The 20,596-nt window shown below is 39.1% G+C and overlaps 6 protein-coding genes across 11 annotated transcripts; 2 read left to right on the forward strand and 4 right to left on the reverse strand.

Annotated features, from left to right (window-relative positions):
- Window positions 1–8: 8 nt before the first annotated feature.
- AT4G33480 (BTB/POZ domain protein TNFAIP protein) lies at window positions 9–3,085 on the reverse strand. Its single transcript, NM_119502.4, has 10 exons — window positions 2,487–3,085; window positions 2,299–2,396; window positions 2,174–2,219; window positions 1,889–1,971; window positions 1,728–1,792; window positions 1,313–1,374; window positions 957–1,016; window positions 778–810; window positions 373–438; window positions 9–290 (listed from the first exon to the last, which is right to left on the reverse strand). Exons 1-10 carry the CDS (start codon window positions 2,934–2,936, stop codon window positions 243–245), a joined length of 1,011 nt encoding a protein of 336 aa, NP_195074.2. The 5' UTR covers window positions 2,937–3,085; the 3' UTR covers window positions 9–242.
- AT4G33490 (Eukaryotic aspartyl protease family protein) lies at window positions 3,082–5,316 on the reverse strand. Of its 2 annotated transcripts, NM_001203976.1 has the most exons (8): window positions 4,946–5,316; window positions 4,732–4,849; window positions 4,422–4,645; window positions 4,095–4,322; window positions 3,865–4,006; window positions 3,585–3,785; window positions 3,423–3,495; window positions 3,082–3,338 (listed from the first exon to the last, which is right to left on the reverse strand). In NM_001203976.1, the coding sequence occupies exons 1-8, from the start codon at window positions 5,116–5,118 to the stop codon at window positions 3,220–3,222; spliced, it is 1,278 nt and encodes a 425-aa protein (NP_001190905.1). In that variant the 5' UTR covers window positions 5,119–5,316; the 3' UTR covers window positions 3,082–3,219. The 2 variants fall into 2 exon arrangements, with proteins under 2 accessions (NP_001190905.1, NP_567922.2); NM_119503.2 differs by having other exon boundaries at window positions 3,198–3,495; window positions 4,946–5,115.
- RPD1 (Ubiquitin carboxyl-terminal hydrolase family protein) lies at window positions 5,151–7,043 on the reverse strand. Its single transcript, NM_148393.3, has 2 exons — window positions 5,732–7,043; window positions 5,151–5,631 (listed from the first exon to the last, which is right to left on the reverse strand). Exon 1 carries the CDS (start codon window positions 7,015–7,017, stop codon window positions 5,788–5,790), a length of 1,230 nt encoding a protein of 409 aa, NP_680759.1. The 5' UTR covers window positions 7,018–7,043; the 3' UTR covers window positions 5,151–5,631; window positions 5,732–5,787.
- Window positions 7,044–7,062: 19 nt separating this feature from the next.
- Window positions 7,063–10,822, reverse strand: AT4G33500 (Protein phosphatase 2C family protein). Its single transcript, NM_119504.4, has 9 exons — window positions 10,451–10,822; window positions 9,195–10,204; window positions 8,908–9,077; window positions 8,662–8,728; window positions 8,362–8,449; window positions 8,091–8,257; window positions 7,861–8,004; window positions 7,615–7,743; window positions 7,063–7,441 (listed from the first exon to the last, which is right to left on the reverse strand). Exons 1-9 carry the CDS (start codon window positions 10,680–10,682, stop codon window positions 7,274–7,276), a joined length of 2,175 nt encoding a protein of 724 aa, NP_567923.1. The 5' UTR covers window positions 10,683–10,822; the 3' UTR covers window positions 7,063–7,273.
- DHS2 (3-deoxy-d-arabino-heptulosonate 7-phosphate synthase) lies at window positions 10,810–13,264 on the forward strand. 2 transcript variants are annotated; one of them, NM_119505.3, is made up of 5 exons: window positions 10,810–11,390; window positions 11,475–11,752; window positions 11,872–12,148; window positions 12,385–12,630; window positions 12,722–13,236. In NM_119505.3, exons 1-5 carry the CDS (start codon window positions 10,935–10,937, stop codon window positions 12,986–12,988), a joined length of 1,524 nt encoding a protein of 507 aa, NP_195077.1. In that variant the 5' UTR covers window positions 10,810–10,934; the 3' UTR covers window positions 12,989–13,236. The 2 variants fall into 2 exon arrangements, with proteins under 2 accessions (NP_195077.1, NP_001320125.1); NM_001342217.1 differs by having other exon boundaries at window positions 10,886–11,390; window positions 11,872–12,630; window positions 12,722–13,264.
- A 4-nt stretch (window positions 13,265–13,268) lies between these two features.
- PAA1 (P-type ATP-ase 1) lies at window positions 13,269–20,590 on the forward strand. Of its 4 annotated transcripts, none has more exons than NM_202946.3 (17): window positions 13,269–13,896; window positions 13,983–14,036; window positions 14,204–14,357; window positions 15,642–15,716; window positions 15,806–16,083; window positions 16,422–16,649; window positions 16,824–16,922; window positions 17,056–17,205; window positions 17,330–17,476; window positions 17,733–17,783; window positions 17,865–18,022; window positions 18,174–18,306; window positions 18,392–18,489; window positions 18,874–19,120; window positions 19,369–19,572; window positions 19,880–19,960; window positions 20,061–20,590. In NM_202946.3, exons 1-17 carry the CDS (start codon window positions 13,432–13,434, stop codon window positions 20,286–20,288), a joined length of 2,850 nt encoding a protein of 949 aa, NP_974675.1. In that variant the 5' UTR covers window positions 13,269–13,431; the 3' UTR covers window positions 20,289–20,590. The 4 variants fall into 4 exon arrangements, with proteins under 4 accessions (NP_974675.1, NP_567924.1, NP_974676.1 ...); NM_202947.1 differs by having other exon boundaries at window positions 13,335–13,896; window positions 19,880–19,964; window positions 20,065–20,589; NM_119506.4 differs by lacking the exons at window positions 15,642–15,716; window positions 15,806–16,083; window positions 16,422–16,649; ... (9 more) ...; window positions 19,880–19,960; window positions 20,061–20,590 and adding exons at window positions 14,941–15,022; window positions 15,126–15,392 and having other exon boundaries at window positions 13,294–13,896.
- Window positions 20,591–20,596: the final 6 nt, after the last annotated feature.

Here is a 20,596-nt window from a genome sequence, read left to right on the forward strand (position 1 = left end):
ACAAGAGCTGAGCACGCATAACATATATTATTGATGTATTAGTGAAAACTGAAAAGAATCCTTCGGTTTACAAGTAGGTGCATGGTCATTTGGAGGGACTTCTGTTTCGGTAATGATCGAACCCAATTGTCAACAAGAGAGATTTGGAAAGGCAAAATGAGTTTTTCTAAGAGAAAATTTAGATTACATGGCATTGCAATTATGGAATACAAAAAGAAAGCTAAGTAGTCCCTATGAAAACATCAAATTCTTTCCCCAAGCAGTGATTCCAGGAGAGCCGCCTCTTCCTCCTGCACAAACATTACTTACCACGTTCAATATCATTTTATTAAATACCTCTTAACTTAAAAGTTTGTTGAATTCTCTACGTACCACCAAGGCATTGAATTCGGTTTCCTCGTCTATGGCGCTGATCACAGCTGGATCGTCTAAGAGTTCCTGCAACCACCCATTAACATTCGAGTGGTGAGCTTACTTCATTCATATTGACCATCACACACAAATCTTATTTAGGATTATAAGCACTCCTCTCTTCTAAAAAACAGAGAACCAATAATCACCAAGTTGTGTTTCCCTTAACTCTATATTGTCTACTAAACATCATTAGTTTGTCCGCCAAGACCTATCACAAATCTACTTGGATCAAATTCCAAAAGTCTCTTCTTTGGATGAATTCACAGATTTTCCAAGTCTGGTGGTGTAACTTTTGCTCAAAACCTTTTTATAACCCAACCAAATTGCAGAGGAGAAAAAGTACATAATTGAGGTTCGACTTACATCATCAGCGATTTGCAGCAGCCCATTTTGATCCTGCATAGATAAAATTGCCATTCATCACTCTGTTTTTATTCTACAGTAGTCCTAAGGTTCCATATTTCTTCTATAAAAGTAACATCTGAAAACTGCTACAGCTCGGCAAAACTTTCACAATAAACAACTAAAGATAACAAGCTTACCTTAGCAGCAACAAAGAGAAGTGGATCTGAAGGTGTGTAGACCATATAGTGTGATCCATCCTGAATCAGAATTTATATTTAGACGAGGAAAAAGGGGCCACATCATACCTCAAAGGTTTCATGTTCTACAGAATTCAAACAATAAAATTCACAACCAGTCTGTTTTCACAACCAGATTGCAGTGGTGAACTTTGGATCCACAATGGCAAATACAAACTTGGTTCAGAGATAAATTGAATGACAGGTTTAGTGTTTAAAAGTATGCTATAATAGTGATATCTCAAAAGATTGTTCAAAATACTATATAAAGCGCCTCAAACATATCAATAAGCAAAATGCCAAAAGCAATAGTATACCAGATGGAAACACGTAATCTCAACCCCTTCAGTTGGCAAGCCTTCAACATCTTGGCCATCATCTGCAAATAGTTGATGCTCGAAACATTTAGTAATATGAAAAAGTAGGACACATAATTTAAACTATAAGCATATGAGCAGACCCGTCAAAACACCTAACAGTTAGAACGAAGCAGATCGAGAGAACTAAACATAAGGAAGAATGAAGATAACCACATAATTTTACTAAGATGCAATTGCAAGTACACATGACCATGAGATTGAAATTTGACACATAAATATAAAATCATGATAAAATATATCCACCGTATATGAAGCCAAAATCATTTAGTGTGCTCATATAGAGCAGACGCCACAAAAACATTAATCAGAAGTATTTTCGTCATGCGTAAAAATCAGAAGAAAAGGGTGTTGCCTGTGCGAAAATCAAAGACATTATCTTCCGTGTAGCAAAAGCCTCCCCTTGCAGTGTAACAGAACCTGATTTACAGTGATAACCCATTAGATGGTATCAGACACAAAGAAGAGACATAGGATAATAAATGATGTCATGCTTGAAACAGGGCACGGTCATACCCGCTGTGTACTAGATGCATATGGATCTTTGCAAGAGCATAAGCAGCAGCAGGAAGAAGAGATTCGACCTCTTCATCACTGACCTAAAAGGCAGAACGATCCTAGATAAGCAAAAGACAGGTCCTGATCGAAGCAACTTTCATCTAGAAACTGACTATTCTACAATTAATTAATATTCGAGTTCTCAAAAGCATAGTGTCATGCATCCAGAAGGTCTCTCTACATCAGGAGATGTGCAGTCTTGAAGAAACACATGAAGAAAGATTCATTAAGGATAAAACTTACAGCTGACCATCCATCAATATTTGTGCTCTTCAAAATCTGAACTGGCCTGAAGCAAGAAATTAATCAATCAAACGGAAAAGAAGAAGTTGCTAAAATGGTAAGAGAAGAAGAAAAACAGTACTTACGTATCCACAGGGCAAAGAAGCATACAATCCTCTCCTTTACTACTTGTAAATACTCTTCTTATCACACAATCCAAAGGGCTATTGTTTGTTGGATCAATCTGTCTCACAACACAAACATTTTTAGATTCTCTTTTTCCCAAACACCAAAACTTATAATGTTCATGAAAAAAGTGACACTTTAGACTCACCACAGTGGTGATACGCTTCTTAGAGGCCATAAGAACCCTACCAGTTTCATTAATCACAAACCCAGCAGGTGGTTTGGGTATGGTAGGAGGAGAGTTAAAAGTTGCTAGAGAACTCGAAGAAGAAGAATAATCGGCATCATCATCTTCCTCAAAAGCGTCTTCTGAATCTCTCAATTCCCAATCCTCCACAGGTTTCGCAATTTTCCCCTTTTTCTTACGTTTCTTGTTCGTACTACTCTTATCACTACCGGTGGAGGCCTTCTTCGTCGGCTGTCCCGTCTGTGGATTCAAAGCGGAGGTGATGAGGAGACGAAGATGGCGGGTATTCTTCGGAGATGAGACTGATAACGAGACGGGAAACGAAGAAGACGGGTTGAGAAATTGATGGGTACTGGAATAGGAGAGAGTCGAATTTGGTGACGGAGAAGTTAAAGAGTATGAGAAAGCCATGGAAGAGAGAAAGTGAGAAACTTGAGTCTCCTTTCAAAGTTGAGAGAGTGAGCAAAGTGATTTCGCCGGCAACGGAGATATTTGTGGTAAAGTTGTGATTTTTTCGAGTAAGAAGAAACTTCACAACAGTCAAAACTAAATTTCTACTTAAAAAGTTTAAAGTCACTTTGTAATATAAGTATCATCATGTAACTCAATTGTCATAGGATTTGATCCAATCAGTACATACAAATATCTAATTACAACTATGAGCTCTTGCTTGTCCCAACTATATATAACATTCTCAGTATTCATATACTTGAGCTGCTTTTAGTGAAGCAAGTTCATCGCAATCCACTGGCATCCACCCGATTGATTGTTTCTCGTTATCGTAGATTATCATCTGATCTTGCATCGATATATCTGTTCAATAGAAAGGAGAAACATTGATTTAATCTCGAAACCAAGATAAGGAAATTGCCAATGTATGTAATATAAAGACTGTACCGCCGATGAGGTTTAGGTTCTGGAGACCTATTTCTGTGCCATTCAAGATTCCCAAACATACATTCCCCTTCATCTGCAACATTTTAATGAATCGTCCTTTTAGCATTGTGTGAGAAAACCAAACCTTGGAGCGGATAGTAAACCGGATGGAGTGATGCTTACAGAAATGATTAGATAAGCTTCTGGGGGTATCTCAAACAGAGTTTTTGATCTCCAGCCTGTTTTGAAGCTAAGAGCTAGAGGCTTGAAATACTTCTTGACTTCTTCAATGCTCATGAATGGTCTACGTCCTTGCCAGCATAGAGGCAGCGTGTGGTCATCCCGTGCTTCTTTCAACGGTTTTCCGCTTAGTTCTCTCTTTAGCTACAAACAGAACAAAAATACTTTATGAAAAACTGGTCTCTTCTCTCTTTATCTTCCAAGGTTACAGCAAGTTCCTTACCAAATATGTTACGGCTTGGTATGCCTTGGAATTGAAGTATGTGTAAGAACTTCCACTGTCAAATACTGTTAATAGATTCTTCAATCCTGTTGTTCTTCCCCCGAATAGAAGTTCCCCTCCCATTGCAGGAGAGTAGTGTTTTCTGAGAAAGAAAGTTTCAAGATTATAGCAAAAAGAGAGAAAGAAATGATCGGTAAACGATAAAAATAAGAGAAGAGCTATCTAATTACGAGTATTCACGAGACATTGGTGTCCATGAGACTCTTGAAGAATCATAAAGATCGTCGCCAAAAAAGAGAATTCCTCCACCTAAACTGCTTAGGCAATGACCGATAACATTCTTTACATAACCTTGGCTATGAAGCTGTGACAGAATGCTTACTTTCCCCCTACCAAGCCCTAATACTCCATCTAGAGGATGATGACTCGAAGCCCCTGGGATTTGATCGTATCCACAACTGTTACACAAAAAACTCCAATTAGGATTTACTAGGAACTACAATTGCTAAAATCAAACTGAACATTGCCGGTCCAAGATTGTAGAAATAGATATATACCCTAGAGCAAGACGGGGAGTGAGCCGGAGACCCTGTGTATAGTTCATAGAGAAGACATCTCTAACAAGAACACCGAGAGAAGATCCTCCATCAGCATACTCAACCTCATAGTCACATTGCTCTGGAGTCTCACATCTCTGATTACTATTCAAATGCAAAGCCTTACACAGTGGATCATTGCAAGGAATAAGATCACTACTAGGCTGATACAGTGGATGAGGCGCCTGAAATAAATAAAAAAGTTCGTAAGATGAAACTATGACATTGGATCCAGAGAATAACAGAACTGAAGATGAAATTATTATGATACCTCCAAGCAACGAACACAAGGAGCATCACATTGGAGCCAAGTGAGATCACTACCAGTATCAAGATCAAGATAATAAGGTCTTGGTGGTTGTCCTATGTTGATGGTTACATTATAGTACCTGTTTCAACCAAAATAAATTGTTTTAGAGAATTTCTGAAATGAGGGAACGCACGCAATAATTTTGTGAAGTTGAGTTTGCAAATATATAGATTACCCAAGAGGATAAACGTTGCCATGAACTGGGAACACGACTGAAGAAACAGCTCTGGTGAATCTATCTGAGAATCCTGCAGTTTTCCTCCATCTGAAATCAACTGCCGACGAAAAACCCAGAACCAGAGACATTACCATCAACACAATCATAAAACGGACATTCATTTTCTCCATCTTTTCACGGCTTGTGGCAAAATAATAAAATAAAGAGAAAATTTTATTTGTATTAGCCAATCACGTGATGCTGATGTTGAAGTTTGAAAACGACAAAGGCCAAGACATTTACGAATTGAAGATATTTATTACAAAGAATTGTCTTTTTGTTGATGCATAAGCAAAGAAACCTTTTTAAATTTGGTTTGCAATATGTAGACAGGTAATAAGGATTCTTGGCTTAAACCATAGGGGACTTGAGCAAAAAATATTCCAGGTTGTTTCTTAGTATCTGCGAAAATCAAGAATCGAGTTAAGGAATATTGCTGATGAGAAAGGGTAGAGCCAAAGTATATCTTGCAGCTGAAGTAAGCAATCTTGCAGGCATCTTCTTCGATTCAAATTGATTCAGAACAATGAGTGAGATTCACAATCATTAATCCATCCAAGTGAATAAGCACCTTTTCACAATCTTCGATTCTTCGTCATCATCATCATCATCATCAGTCCACTTCTAGCTTTCTGGATACAAATCTGCCATTACAGAAGAAAACGATAAATTTCAAAGCTCAAAAGCATCTTCATTTGGCTATTAACAAACCAGAGGAAAGATACAGAGACATAAAGATCTTACAGTGATGCGCAGAGAATGAGAGTGTAGATGAAACAACGGTCAAGAAAATCGTATGTTCATTCGACATCATCTTCATCATCCAATCCATCTCTGTAGCGAACCAACTCTGCATCAACCTTAGCCTTTCTAGGACTCATCAAAACAAGCTCAGCTAATCTCCTCCTAGCTAAATAAACATCATTCGGTTCTACCAATTCCCCTCTCTTATACCCCTCTCTAAGAAACACCGTATGAAGCTTCCCGTAATTTCCTCGAGTCGATATGTAAAATATCCCCTGATGTTGCAAAAGAAACTCTTTCAATTTCTTAGGCAAATTCATCACATTCCTAAAATGAGCAATTCTCTCAAGCGTGATCTTCTTCTCCACAGTCAAAGACAGCAATTCATGAATACAAGCAACAGATCTCTTCTCTAATCGATTCTGCGCTTCCATCGATCTCAAATCGTAACCCGATATATCCTCATACGGTGACCAATAAGGAAGCCTCTGCCATTTCCAAACAGCAATTCGAAAATACTTTCCAATCTTAAATCCAGGAGGAAAATTCACAACGAATGAGAATCGAACATCCTCTGCATCAATTCCTTTTGTTCTATACTCAATCTCTCTAACTCTCTCTATTGCACAAATCGATAAATTAGGATCCTTTTCCACAATCTCAATGTACTTATCTCGAGTCTCTTCACCATCAATGAGTCTAAAGAACTGTGGATGTTTCAGAATCACAGAGTACTCGAAATCTTCAGGGAGTCCAAACTCAGTCCGAGCAATCCTGACATGTTCAAGACGGATCCGACCCGTATTCGACATCATAACGAGTTTCCTCAACCGGGTCACGGCGTCGGGTATTTGGTCGAGAACAGCTTCGTGTTCGTGACGGATTTGATCCAAAGCTTTACGGGTTAATCGACAATAGAGGATTCTTTGAACTGGGTGCTCGTATATCTCAAACACGTGTGGGAACTTGAGGAGAAAAGCACCTGGTTCGTGTTGCTTGAAGCCGAGACCTAGACGACGAGCGAGCGTGTCTAGAAGAGAGATTGCGATTGTGTGGTTGGGTTGAGAGAGAATCAAGCTGTGAAATTTGACGACTTTGCGGATTTTTTTCTCCACTTCCATGTAATTGTCGTAGCCATGGTCACGAACTCGATCCTGTTTTTTGGGAATGGTGGTGGATTGAGAGAAGGGTTTAACGAGAATTAAATTGATTGAAGGAAGAATCGTCGTCGCTAGTTTTCTCTTAGGGTTTAAGGTTTTAAAAGCATTTCTAAGAAAAAGCTTCATCCTTTTTTTTGTTTTGTCTGAGAAGGCCTTAGAGCAAGTCACAAGGGTTGAGTAATATTGTACTGTGTTTACTAGGTTTGGGTCGGAAACTGGATATCGGGTCAGATCCAGGACTGATCCGGCTCACATATATAGCTCAGGAATGCAAACTTACTCCAGTGTACATCGTTTCAATGAAATTTTTGGAAAAACTAGAATGGTGTTGTGAATGTGTGCGGCTCTCTCCATTATTTACAATTAATAGGAAGATGCATATTTATGTAGAGACAATTTTCACGAATGAAATGATGACGGTAACAGCATCAAGTTTACCACCTTTGTGTCCATTGTATCCTTCTTCTTTAGCTGCGTCAGCAAATGGCGTTCTCTCTGTCTTAGATCGTCCTACTTCTTGTGCTTTTGCAGCTACCAACTCTGCTATTTTCTGTTACACCGCACAAACATTAATCAAACTCATATATCCCCAACACATTGATAACAGCACATTTCATCTCAAAACCATTTGAAAACGAGAGCTAAGTGACTCGTACACAACTAACACCCGCCGAAACTACTTGTTCAACCAAAAAGAGGAGATAATTCAAGACCATTGAGCACCTGAGGTTCCAGACTCTGTTTCAGTGACCCGCAAACTATTGAAACGATTTCTTTTTCGTATAAGTTATCAAAGAGCCCATCAGTTGCTGCGATGACAACATCGCCTTCTTCCAGGTTCACATGGTAAACCTGCAAATTGTGTAAAGCAAGACCACTTATGTTGCACATATTCTGGTGTAGATGAACCATTCAAGAGTGTCTGTTACTTGAAAATAAAGATTTCTTGCTTAAGTAACGACATCGTACCTCTGCAAGTTTTAGGACATCACAGCCTTGCGTAATATGCAAGGGAAAACAAAAATGATGAAACATTGGAGACGAATTCTGCAATACTGTGCCATCCCTAATGACCATGAATCCCGAATCTCCAATATTGGCTATGTGGAGTTCCTACAAAGTAATTTTACATGATCACAGACTGACTCTATCTCAAAAGGATTTCCAATGCAATATATATGTTAGGGACCAAGTCTCACATTATTGTCAAGATGAGCAATTAAGGCTGTTGATGATCCAGAGGACTTAGTCTCATTGACACTTCTATGGAGAACTTGAACTGGGTCACTTATCTTAGCAGTTTCATTGGAAATAATCTTTTCACAGTTGCTCATGAGTTCTTGAGCATACATTCCCTTATTGATTCCTGAAAGATGAATCAAACATATATTCGGCAAGGCCAAATACAAGTGACTGAGTTTCTGCAAGAATTTGGAAAACTATGTGAAAATACTTATATACAGTATTTACCTTCAAATGACCACTGAGAGACTCCATCAGCAATACCTATCCAATTGTGGTGAGAGATAAAATAAGCATCTTCCCGACCTGCCAATGCCTGGACATCATTATTTCTAAATTACTAACCACATAACATAAGTATAGGGATTTAAAATTCAAAAATTGTCAGAATGTTAAAAATGATGTTTTTGAGGTGGTTGGAAATGAGAACAAGATATGAAAGATCTTGAGATATAGAGTGTTAATAATTAATATTTCAACAACTGTCTCTTATTTTTGTGTATACTAAACAGAAAGAATTACAGGTACCTTAAAGGGGCTTTGGAGTGAAGCAAAACCAGAGTCCAAGTAAAATGCTTTGGACACAAGTTCTTCCCTGTTTAGATGTCAAACATCCAACCATAGCAAAACAATCATGCTTTTATAAAAGCTGCAATATGATTCCTAGCCCTGTATGAAAATATGAATAGATACATACATATATGCATGTAGCTGTATCTGTGCAAGACAATAGTACAGTTTGTCTAAGAAGAGTTAAATATATCACTTACTAACCTGCCAGAAGCCGCTTTAATGGGTTCAAGACTGGCCGTTTCAGGTACAGGAAGTTGGAGATCTTCCACTTTTGTGTCATCATTATTGGATATGCTACCACTATCAGTTATTGTGTCCCTCACAGTTATTTCATCTTCTGTGGTTGAAGCTACATTTTCTCCATCATTTTCCTTCATGAATGATAAGTAATTAGAGTGGTGGCACTAATTCTGTTCAACAACACTCTCTGATGTCTCTTTCCTTCTACACCTGTTAAAACTACTTAATGGTTTAGAGTTAGTACTCACCACATCAGACGTAACAACTACAAGCTTTTCAGTGCTCTCGTCAACGCTACTATGCACTGCTTCTGGTTCAACAAAAGTTTCCATAGGGTTTTTCTCAGACGTATCAATAATAGGCTTTTGAGCGATCTCATCAACGCTGTGACGTGTTGCTTCTGAAGTTGAAATGAGTTCATCAGAAGAGACAGCAGCTGTAGCTGTTGGTTCAACTACAGGATTCTCCTCAGCTTCAAAAGTGTTCAGAAGGTTTTCCTCAGACGTATCAATTACAGGTTTTTGAGCAATCTCATCAACGCTGCGATGTGTTGCTTCTGAAGTTGAAAGGAGTTCATCAGGAGACAAATCATCTGTAGCTGTTGGTTCCGCGACAAGATTCTCCTCAGCTTCAATAGGCTTTTCCGTCACATCCAAATTGTCATCAATTTCAATGGTGGATACAGGCGTAATTTCCTGTTGTGTAGACAATGACGGTCTTGCCTGAACCTCCATACGATTCTCTTGATAACCATTTGTCTCACAGTCTCCTATTTTATTGACAGAAACTTTCTTCATGGCTTCAGAAGAAAGAGGCTCTACATTATATGACTTAGCCGTGATTTCCTTCTCAACAACAGCTTCTTCTTCAGTAGAGCTAATTGGAATAGCTTCTGCTACACTAACTATGGAGCTCAGATTGGAAACACTAGCACTCTTGGCATCAATTTTATCTTCGCTCCGTGATACATTCACAGTTTCTTTCTTCTTCTTAGTAGGAGAACGAACCCTTTTACGATCCTTTATTTTAATGACATTGCTAAGATCGGAAGGAGCAGCTGTTTCCTCTTTCTCAGTACTTGTTTCAATAATAGAACTGACCAATTTCTTTTGTTTCCTTGAAACTTCACTGGCTTCTTCAGCAATCTTAGCATTTTGCGTTTCTACCTCAACACATCTCGCTTTTTCTTCAGCCTCGAGATATTTCTCAATCTCACTTGCATCCCCGAACCGAAAGACATGACTTCCATCTTTAAGCTCTGCAAGATCCAAACAACTATCAATATAAGAGTATAGCTCAGATTTCAAAGTAAATAACTTTTCTATTCTTAAACTTGAAACTAAAAAATATTTTAGGTTTTGATACTTGAATCCGAAGTAAAATTGGTTACAACCTAGTAATTGAGTGTTCAGACACTTCAAAAATTAGGGAAAAAACTAAAATTCAAAACTTCTCCGGTGAAGGAAGATAAAACAAAAGAAGAAGAGGAAACACGAAGACTTACGAGTGCTGGACACGAGATCGAACTTCTCTGGAGCAGAATTCTCCGGTGGAGAAGAAGAGGAAGCTGAAGACTTTGAAGGTGAAATGGAATTAGCCAACTGTAGCTGAGAGGACAATCGGAACTCAGGAACGGAATATCTGATTCCACCGGGAAATCTCCATGAACGGTGAAGAGAACAAGGGAAGATGAGAAAAGGAGGAGCTTGAAGAGAAAGAATCAAATGATCGGCCATAACTTAAACATTGAAGTCTGTAACAAAGAGTGTCACAGAAATGGTTTAGAGTAGACGAAGAAGATGATAATTGGGTGACGTTACAACCGGTGGTAACCCTCTGTTTCTATCAGATGTGTTCGCTTCACAGATATTTTGTGGCTACCGTTTTTTTTTCATAATTGGGCTATAAAAATCATATCTTTTTGACTCTTCTCTTCTCTATCCATTCTCTGCCGAACTAGTCGTCAATCGAAATCCCAAAGATCAGCGATGGTGACTCTAAACGCTTCTTCTCCTCTCACGACCAAGTCGTTCCTCCCCTACCGTCACGCTCCTCGCCGTCCAATCTCTTTCTCCCCTGTCTTCGCCGTTCATTCGACTGACCCCAAGAAATCTACCCAATCAGCCTCCGCTTCGGTTAAATGGAGTCTAGAGAGTTGGAAGTCGAAGAAAGCTTTGCAATTGCCGGATTATCCTGATCAGAAGGATGTTGATTCGGTTCTACAGACGCTTTCTTCTTTTCCTCCTATAGTTTTCGCTGGTGAGGCTAGGAAACTAGAGGATAAGCTTGGTCAAGCGGCTATGGGTCAAGCCTTTATGCTTCAAGGTGGTGATTGTGCTGAGAGTTTCAAGGAATTTAACGCTAATAACATTAGAGACACCTTTAGGGTTCTTCTTCAGATGGGTGTTGTTCTCATGTTCGGTGGCCAGTTACCAGTTATCAAGGTCGATTCTTTACCTGGAGATTTTTCTGTGTGATGAATCTCTAGTTAGGGATAGTTTATGATTTTGTGGGTTTTAAGTTTTCAGGTGGGAAGAATGGCTGGTCAGTTTGCGAAGCCGAGATCAGACCCATTTGAGGAGAAAGATGGTGTGAAGCTGCCGAGTTACAGAGGAGATAACATAAATGGTGATGCTTTTGATGAGAAATCGAGGATTCCTGATCCTCATAGGATGGTTAGAGCGTACACACAGTCTGTGGCTACGTTGAATCTCTTGAGAGCATTTGCTACTGGAGGTTATGCAGCTATGCAGAGAGTTAGCCAGTGGAACCTTGATTTCACGCAACATAGTGAACAGGGTGACAGGTTTATAAACTTCTCTCCTTGTTTATAATCTTGTTTGTTATGATGTTAACCAATTGAGAATACACTTTTCTTAAGTCAGAAACGGTTTCTTATTTCTTGATGTTGTTGTGACAAAACAGGTACCGTGAATTGGCTAATAGAGTTGATGAGGCTTTGGGATTCATGGGTGCAGCTGGACTTACTAGTGCTCACCCGATCATGACTACTACTGAGTTTTGGACATCCCATGAGTGTTTGTTATTGCCTTATGAGCAAGCACTCACAAGAGAGGATTCAACATCTGGACTTTACTATGATTGCTCTGCGCACATGCTTTGGGTTGGAGAACGAACTCGCCAACTTGATGGTGCTCATGTTGAGTTTCTGAGGGGAATCGCTAACCCCCTCGGAATCAAGGTATGTGATCATCAAGTCTCTTGGTTTGGTTAATTGGAATAGGAGTAAGTTTCATAGCTTTGTTCGTATAGAAAAAAACACTGAGATGTAGACTCAAGAACTGTTGTTAACTCTATAGGATACCCTGCAGGTCTCAATTGCCTGGTATTAAAGATATTGGAAAACCATTACAAAGAGGCTACAACAGATTTTTGTATGAGAAAATGACAGATGTTGATTGATGTACTTTGATGCAGGTGAGTGATAAAATGGTCCCTAGTGAACTGGTTAAGCTGATAGAGATACTAAACCCTCAGAACAAGCCTGGAAGGATTACGGTTATAGTGAGAATGGGAGCTGAGAATATGCGGGTCAAGCTTCCTAATTTGATCAGAGCAGTCCGTGGAGCCGGTCAGATTGTGACTTGGGTTAGTGATCCAATGCACGGAAACACAATCATGGCTCCTGGTGGGCTAAAAACTCGTTCTTTCGATGCAATCAGGGTAATCATTCGAACTTACTTCTTCATCCAACTCTATGCATAATCTTGCTTATGATTCATGTAGTTACCCATTAAATTATATGGTGTATCAGGCGGAATTGAGAGCGTTCTTCGACGTCCATGATCAAGAAGGGAGTTTCCCTGGCGGGGTTCATTTAGAAATGACTGGTCAAAACGTGACAGAATGTGTCGGAGGGTCACGCACCATCACTTACAACGATCTAAGCTCACGCTACCACACTCACTGTGACCCAAGACTCAACGCATCTCAGTCTCTGGAGCTTGCATTCATCATTGCAGAGCGTCTGCGAAAGAGAAGGCTTGGTTCCGGGAATCTTCCGTCATCTATTGGAGTCTAGAGAACAAGAAAATACTTATCCGAGCTAGGATGTGTGTGTATAGAGGCTGATCTCTACTTATTAAGTTGCCAAGTTAAATGAGCTTGTGTACTGTTAAAAGTAAGATATTGTTGTTTTTGTGTGTTGGGTTATGATTTTGTCTGAAATAAGTGGCTGACTTTATAAACCCGTAAATCTCTACGTCACGCTTGCAACAAAAATTCGATATTTGATTCAATCACAGAAAAGTCCTCCCATTAAGGTGTAAATTTTTGACTCAAATACCACAAAGCATAAACCTTTTGACAAACCAAAAGTTGTATGAAGAAAATTGGAAAACTCTGAATGCCATTTCCACACGTGGACACTATTCGTTTAGAGAACACTTAAACAAACGCAGGAGGCCTGGAAAAAAGAAAGATAACGGGACTCGAGAGATTGAGATTACGGAGCCACCCACTTTCATGGAGTCTACACTCTCAGCTTTCTCAACCGTCAAGGCAACAGCGATGGCTCGAAGTAGTGGTGGTCCTTCATTACCTCTCCTCACTATTTCTAAAGCACTTAACCGCCACTTTACCGGCGCCAGACACCTCCATCCTTTATTGCTCGCTCGCTGTTCTCCCTCCGTGCGACGTCTTGGTGGGTTTCATGGCAGTCGATTTACTTCGTCGAATTCAGCTTTGAGAAGCTTGGGAGCTGCTGTTTTGCCGGTAATCCGACACCGTTTAGAGTGTTTGTCGAGCTCATCGCCGTCTTTCAGGAGTATCTCAAGTGGCGGCGGTTCTGGATTTGGGGGGTATAATGGTGGAAGCGGCGGTGGTGGTGGCGGAGGATCGGAGAGTGGTGATTCCAAGTCAAAACTGGGTGCTAATGCAAGTGATGGTGTCTCTGTTCCGTCGTCAGATATCATTATTCTCGATGTTGGAGTAGGTTCTTCTCTCTCTTTCTATATGATTTTGGATTCACTCCAGTAGTGTAATGTTACTAACATGGATGTTCTGCTCTATTGAAGGGGATGACATGTGGAGGGTGTTCAGCAAGTGTGAAGAAGATACTGGAAAGCCAAGTAAGTGTCAAAGATCTTTACTTTACTTGCTCTTCTTACTCTCCTGGTCTGCTTCTCTCAGCCTAAGACCAAATTGATGTGTTCTGTCTCAAAGAATGGTTGCCCTTGCCCGATTATTTATATTAAAAATCTCTCTTTTCTTGTTTTTTTTTTTCTTTGCTGTATAGCCTCAAGTTGCTTCAGCTAGTGTTAATCTCACCACCGAGACGGCAATTGTGTGGCCTGTACCGGAAGCTAAAAGTGTACCTGATTGGCAAAAGAGTTTAGGCGAGACGCTTGCAAACCATCTGACCAATTGCGGGTTTCAGTCTACTCCTCGAGGTGAGAGAGGATGCAGTTTCTGTTTGTCAAGTTTTCTTTTTGAGAATGCATGCCTAACATAAGCAATTATTAGCATTTTGTTTGTGACTCTTAGTATTTTTTGGTGATCCTTTTCTTCTTCTTTTTTGCTGAAAGTAGCGTTTATACACCCTGCCCAAAGGTGGATGGAGTCATGATCACTTATTTTCCCTTACCTGCTTGTTTAGGTCCTTTCTGTAGTCTCACGGCTCTTGTTTGTTTCTTTGACCTGCATACTATATTTGTCTTTGTGTTTTGAAAATTTCTGAAACTTGTCGCAGTCTAGTGTCTAGAGGGTTCCTTTGGAATCAATCAGGTAACTAATCTAGAGATGAAAGCTTAGCTAGCATTCTAGCAAGATGATTGCATGAGGCAGAGCAAACTTTACGGGTGAACTTGGACGTTATTATAGTGTGCCTAAATTTTTCCCATAATTGGGTTAACTCTTGATGTATCGAAATATAGTACCAAGAGTTCTAGTGCTTCAATAATGCTAATTGACTTGAAGTAAAAACAAGAAAAACTCATCATCTTTTTGCAAATCCGGTGGATACTTGTGGGATAGGGGAAGTTCCTGAAGATATTGCAGGAGAGTTTGCACCTTGATAGTACAAAAGATTTTTCCAGCAGCAATCATTATTGATATGGTATGTTTTTTGTTTAAGGGATTTGAAAAGTTGTCCATTATCGATTTGAGTCTATTGTGGACTAGTTTTAACTCTACTAACTTGATTACTGCTCCTTTCACAGATGATTAAGAGCAGCTGCTCATGGCGAATGGATTGTAAACCTAAATTTCTGGTGCTAGTAGTTCCATTTATGTTGATTTTGTTGTCAGTCCTTGTGATCTAAGGGCGTGTATTTATCTTCTGTTGTCGATTGCTGACATACCTTCTCCGAACCAGACAGCATAACTCTGTAGTGATGATCTTGTTCTATTATGGTCGATTTTCCAAAAGAATACATTGAAAGCTATAAAATTCCATATTATTCCAAGGCATTTGATTTTTGTTTTGACAGTGGACCTTCGTTCAATCATGGTTTTCTTAACTGACCTGTCCACTTAATACAACATTTTAGCTTGGCTAGGGCACCCTCTTTTCTTTGTTCTTTGTAATCTGTTTCTTTTGTTATCTCATATCTTAGAGTATAGGTAGATCTGCTTATCAATCGCAGAAAAAATCTGGATGCCCCTGCTCTTTTTAGTCTGGGTATTTTACAATTAACTTTCTTGGTATGAGCACTAAGTATCTATATTTGTTCCAGATTTGGTGACAGAGAATTTCTTCAAAGTTTTCGAAACAAAGACAAAAGACAAGCAGGCTCGCTTAAAAGAGAGTGGTAAAAATGGTTTCCCCAAATTTGATATGTTCTTATAGGAAATTGATGTTTTGTTTCTGAGATTTGTATATCTCTTGATTGTTTTATAGGCCGCGAGCTTGCTGTTTCATGGGCCCTATGTGCTGTATGCTTGGTTGGCCATTTAACTCACTTTCTAGGGGTTAATGCTCCCTGGATTCATGCGATCCATTCAACGGGGTTTCATGTGTCTTTATGTTTGATTACGTTGCTTGGTCCTGGACGCAAGCTAGTACTTGATGGTATCAAGAGTCTTTTAAAAGGTTCCCCAAACATGAACACGCTAGTTGGTCTTGGTGCTTTGTCATCATTTTCTGTTAGCTCACTGGCAGCCATGATTCCAAAATTGGTGAGTTAACTACTCTTTCCCTCACACTCTCTACTTTCCAGTTGAAAGAAGTTTTGTTGTATGGTTCCAAGTGCTTGAAAAAGATTATTTGGAGTTGAATGAATGGTATGTAGTAGCTGCGTCTCCTTTTCAGTACAGGCTCGAATCATTCAACAGAACAGTTTGGCTGCATTAACATATTTTAAAATCAAAGGCATAAGTAATAATGCTTGTTTTTGTTTTCTTTCTGGATTTTTCCTTGTAAGCTGGGAGTATTTAAACCCTTGACCTCCATATCTATATTGGTTCTTGCGATTGATGGCTGATATTCCAACCTGTAAAACTGTTTTGACATCCAGGGCTGGAAGACATTTTTTGAGGAACCAGTTATGTTAATAGCTTTTGTATTGCTGGGAAGGAATCTTGAACAGAGAGCTAAAATAAAAGCCACCAGTGATATGACTGGCCTTCTGAGTGTTTTGCCTTCAAAAGCTCGCCTTCTGCTTGATGGTGATCTGCAGAATTCAACTGTTGAGGTTCCTTGTAATAGTCTCTCTGTTGGTGATCTAGTCGTCATACTACCAGGAGTAAGAAGAGAGAACTTTCATTCTCATGCATAGTATGTTGTTGTTTCCCATTTAGTGATATTTTACTGCAAGGGATATTCTCATTCATTTTTTTGCAAACAACAGCCTATTCAAATGTTTTTCTTCGTGTATCCTTTTTGTTGACGCTTGGGTTATGTTTTCCTTATTTACCAGGATCGAGTTCCAGCAGATGGTGTGGTCAAGTCAGGTAGAAGCACCATTGATGAGTCAAGTTTCACAGGTGAACCATTGCCAGTGACAAAAGAGTCAGGGGTAACTTTCTACTCCACCCCTATCTATATCTAGTGTAGCCTGAGATAGATGAGAATGTTATCACGACTGTTTGGGTTGTCTCTTTGCACATATTATACTCACGTTTTTTTTGTTAAAAAATATTTTGGGCTAGAGTCAAGTCGCAGCAGGATCTATAAACCTGAACGGAACTCTTACTGTCGAAGTGCATAGATCAGGGGGTGAAACTGCAGTTGGGGACATTATTCGTCTGGTTGAAGAGGCTCAGAGTAGAGAAGCACCAGTACAGCAGTTGGTTGACAAGGTCTCTCCTTCTTTCCTAGTGCATTTGAATATCAGTTTGGACTGACCTTGATTTCCCATGGAATAAAAACCTGTCAACAAAATTCAAATATATAACCAGGACTACAATTTTTTTGCAACTACAGGTCGCAGGGCGCTTCACGTATGGAGTGATGGCACTCTCTGCAGCTACATTTACATTCTGGAATCTATTTGGTGCACATGTTCTTCCTTCTGCCTTGCATAATGGGAGCCCAATGTCTTTGGCCCTTCAACTATCTTGCAGCGTTCTGGTATACTTCTAAGTTCTAATATATATACATATTGATTTTAATGTTTAATATTTTATGAGATCAAGAATATGCAAACAAAGTTTTTGAAAGCCTATTATACAATCCCTCAACTGCAGCCTATGATATCAATTGTAATATTTAGAGAGAATACGGAGGAAATTTGTGTTTCACTTCTGATTCTATTACCTTAGTAATTAAAATTGATCAAAGCAAGGATGGCTTAAAAATAGTTTCTCCCTCTTTTATTTGGATACAGGTTGTGGCTTGTCCTTGCGCCCTTGGGTTGGCTACTCCAACGGCAATGCTGGTAATATTTTTACTGCATAAACAGTTTTTCTGCTATGAATCAGACAGAATAAGACGTTGAATATCTTGATATATTCCTTAGGTTGGTACATCATTAGGAGCAAGAAGAGGATTACTTCTTCGTGGTGGTGATATTCTTGAAAAGTTTTCCTTGGTTGATACTGTTGTCTTCGACAAAACTGGGACACTGACGAAGGGACACCCTGTTGTGACTGAAGTTATTATTCCTGAAAATCCAAGGTTAGGCTTCTGGGCACAGCACTTCTATACTTTTAAATCATATTTTTGCTGAAGTCTTGTACTGTTTCAGATTAATTTTTTTTCTTTCTTGAAATTTTCTACATACTTCTGTGTTCTGTGAAAACATCTGACTCTTCATGTTCTTACGCAGACACAATTTGAATGATACTTGGTCAGAAGTAGAGGTTTTGATGTTAGCAGCTGCTGTTGAGTCAAACACTACTCACCCTGTTGGGAAAGCGATTGTAAAAGCAGCCCGGGCTCGTAATTGTCAAACAATGAAGGTAGGACTGTAAATGATAATTATCCCCCTATTTATGATAATTATTTCCCTAGTTTTGATGAAGTTAATGAAGTCCACCACTGCAGGCAGAGGATGGAACATTTACTGAAGAACCAGGGTCTGGTGCTGTTGCTATTGTCAACAACAAAAGGGTTACAGTTGGGACTCTAGAATGGGTCAAGAGGTATAATATGTTCATCCTTTATTCGTGGTTTGTTAACTAGTTTAGGAGTGATTTGGCACCTGATAAGTAGCCATTGTAGTCTCATATATCTTTCATGTTTAGTATAATTTATATCTGTATTGCTGTTTATACATTTTCCGTTGATGATGTTGTCCTTGCTGTCACAATTTGATCTACTTTTGCTGCCTGGCCATTAATCAAGATTATACACATCTTCTTTTTTTTTTCTCTCCAAAGAATTGTACATAGAGTACTTAAGGAACTTATGAAGCTGAATAATGAATAAATAATACATGATAAAAAATATTTTTGACAAGCATAAGGATGTGGCAGGATTTTAAACTAGAAGAAGATTTATTTTTAATTTGCTCTTCCGCTATGCAGACATGGAGCCACCGGGAACTCATTGCTTGCATTAGAAGAGCATGAAATTAACAACCAGTCTGTTGTGTATATTGGGGTGGATAATACACTTGCTGCAGTCATCCGTTTTGAAGATAAAGTCAGGGAGGATGCTGCTCAAGTTGTTGAGAATTTGACTCGCCAGGGAATTGATGTGTACATGCTGTCTGGTGACAAGAGGAATGCTGCCAATTATGTAGCTTCTGTCGTAGGAATTAATCATGAACGGGTATGTTCTTCTTCTTTAAATGGATTGATTCAACTTCTTCAGAAGTTTTGGCATGCATTGTTTGCTAAAAGGTGGTACTTGGTGAGAATTACCAAACATCTAAAGTCATGGCATTGAATCAGTGATTGGGCTGTAGGCATAAACCTCGTTTTGAACAAATTAAAATATATCTATATTGACTTTCATTAGCCAGATTTAGTTCCTGCATCTTAATCCTTAAAAAATGCCTGATCGAATTTGATATACAGGTTATAGCAGGAGTTAAACCAGCTGAGAAAAAGAATTTTATCAATGAACTTCAAAAAAATAAGAAGATTGTTGCAATGGTGGGGGATGGAATAAACGATGCTGCTGCTCTGGCATCATCTAATGTTGGAGTGGCCATGGGTGGTGGTGCAGGAGCGGCCAGTGAGGTGTCTCCTGTTGTCTTGATGGGCAATCGGTTAACACAGGTTTCGCATATTATCCCCACAACACTTGTACCTTTTTCATTTTATTGTGCTATAAAATGCGAGATCTGATTGATTACTACATCAAATCATATAGCCACTGCTTTATTGATGAAACTTAGAACATGTTTAAGATTTTTGGATTTGTCGTTATGCATCTTCATCTAGTTGTATAAATTTTTGATTGATGCGTAAAATCGCTGGTCATAGGAAACTGCATTTTCTTACTAAATCAATGATAATAGATGTTTCCCTTTGGCTTTCATGAATTTGGACACATGAACTTAGTAGTTACATGATTTCCATGCAGTTGCTTGATGCGATGGAGCTAAGTCGGCAAACCATGAAGACCGTGAAGCAAAACCTTTGGTGGGCGTTCGGATACAACATTGTAAGTTGTTCTGCATTTTCATGTCTTAATTTCTTGCTTTGAGTTTCAGTGTGAATATATAATTAGTTAATAATGTATTTTGTTTAAAATACCTATGTAGGTAGGAATCCCAATTGCGGCTGGAGTGTTGCTACCATTGACTGGAACCATGTTGACTCCATCAATGGCGGGGGCTCTCATGGGTGTAAGCTCTCTCGGTGTCATGACTAATTCCTTACTTCTAAGGTACAGATTCTTCTCGAACCGAAACGACAAAAATGTCAAACCGGAACCAAAAGAGGGAACAAAACAGCCACATGAGAACACAAGATGGAAGCAAAGCTCTTAGACGGGGAATTTCCACTTCACTGAGGCACTATATCATGATTTTTGCAGAGATAAATCTCTTTTTAGTTTTTTACTTTTCATTCTTAACGATAATTTCGGCTCTTGGTCTTGAGAGGGTTTGTTAGGACTTAGGGTATTGATAATTTGGAGAATCATCTCAACGTGATTTTTCAAACAATTGCTTTGAGCTTGTAACACAGCCACAGTAACACATGTCCAAACTCTGCATTGGCTTTGGCATTTGATACTCTGAAATTTGATTTTGTGTATAATTATAGTGAATAAGCAGCGGGATTTCAGTTATTTTAT

Source organism: Arabidopsis thaliana, chromosome 4 (assembly GCF_000001735.4).
Source record: "Arabidopsis thaliana chromosome 4, partial sequence".
Classification (NCBI taxonomy): Eukaryota; Viridiplantae; Streptophyta; class Magnoliopsida; order Brassicales; family Brassicaceae; genus Arabidopsis; species Arabidopsis thaliana.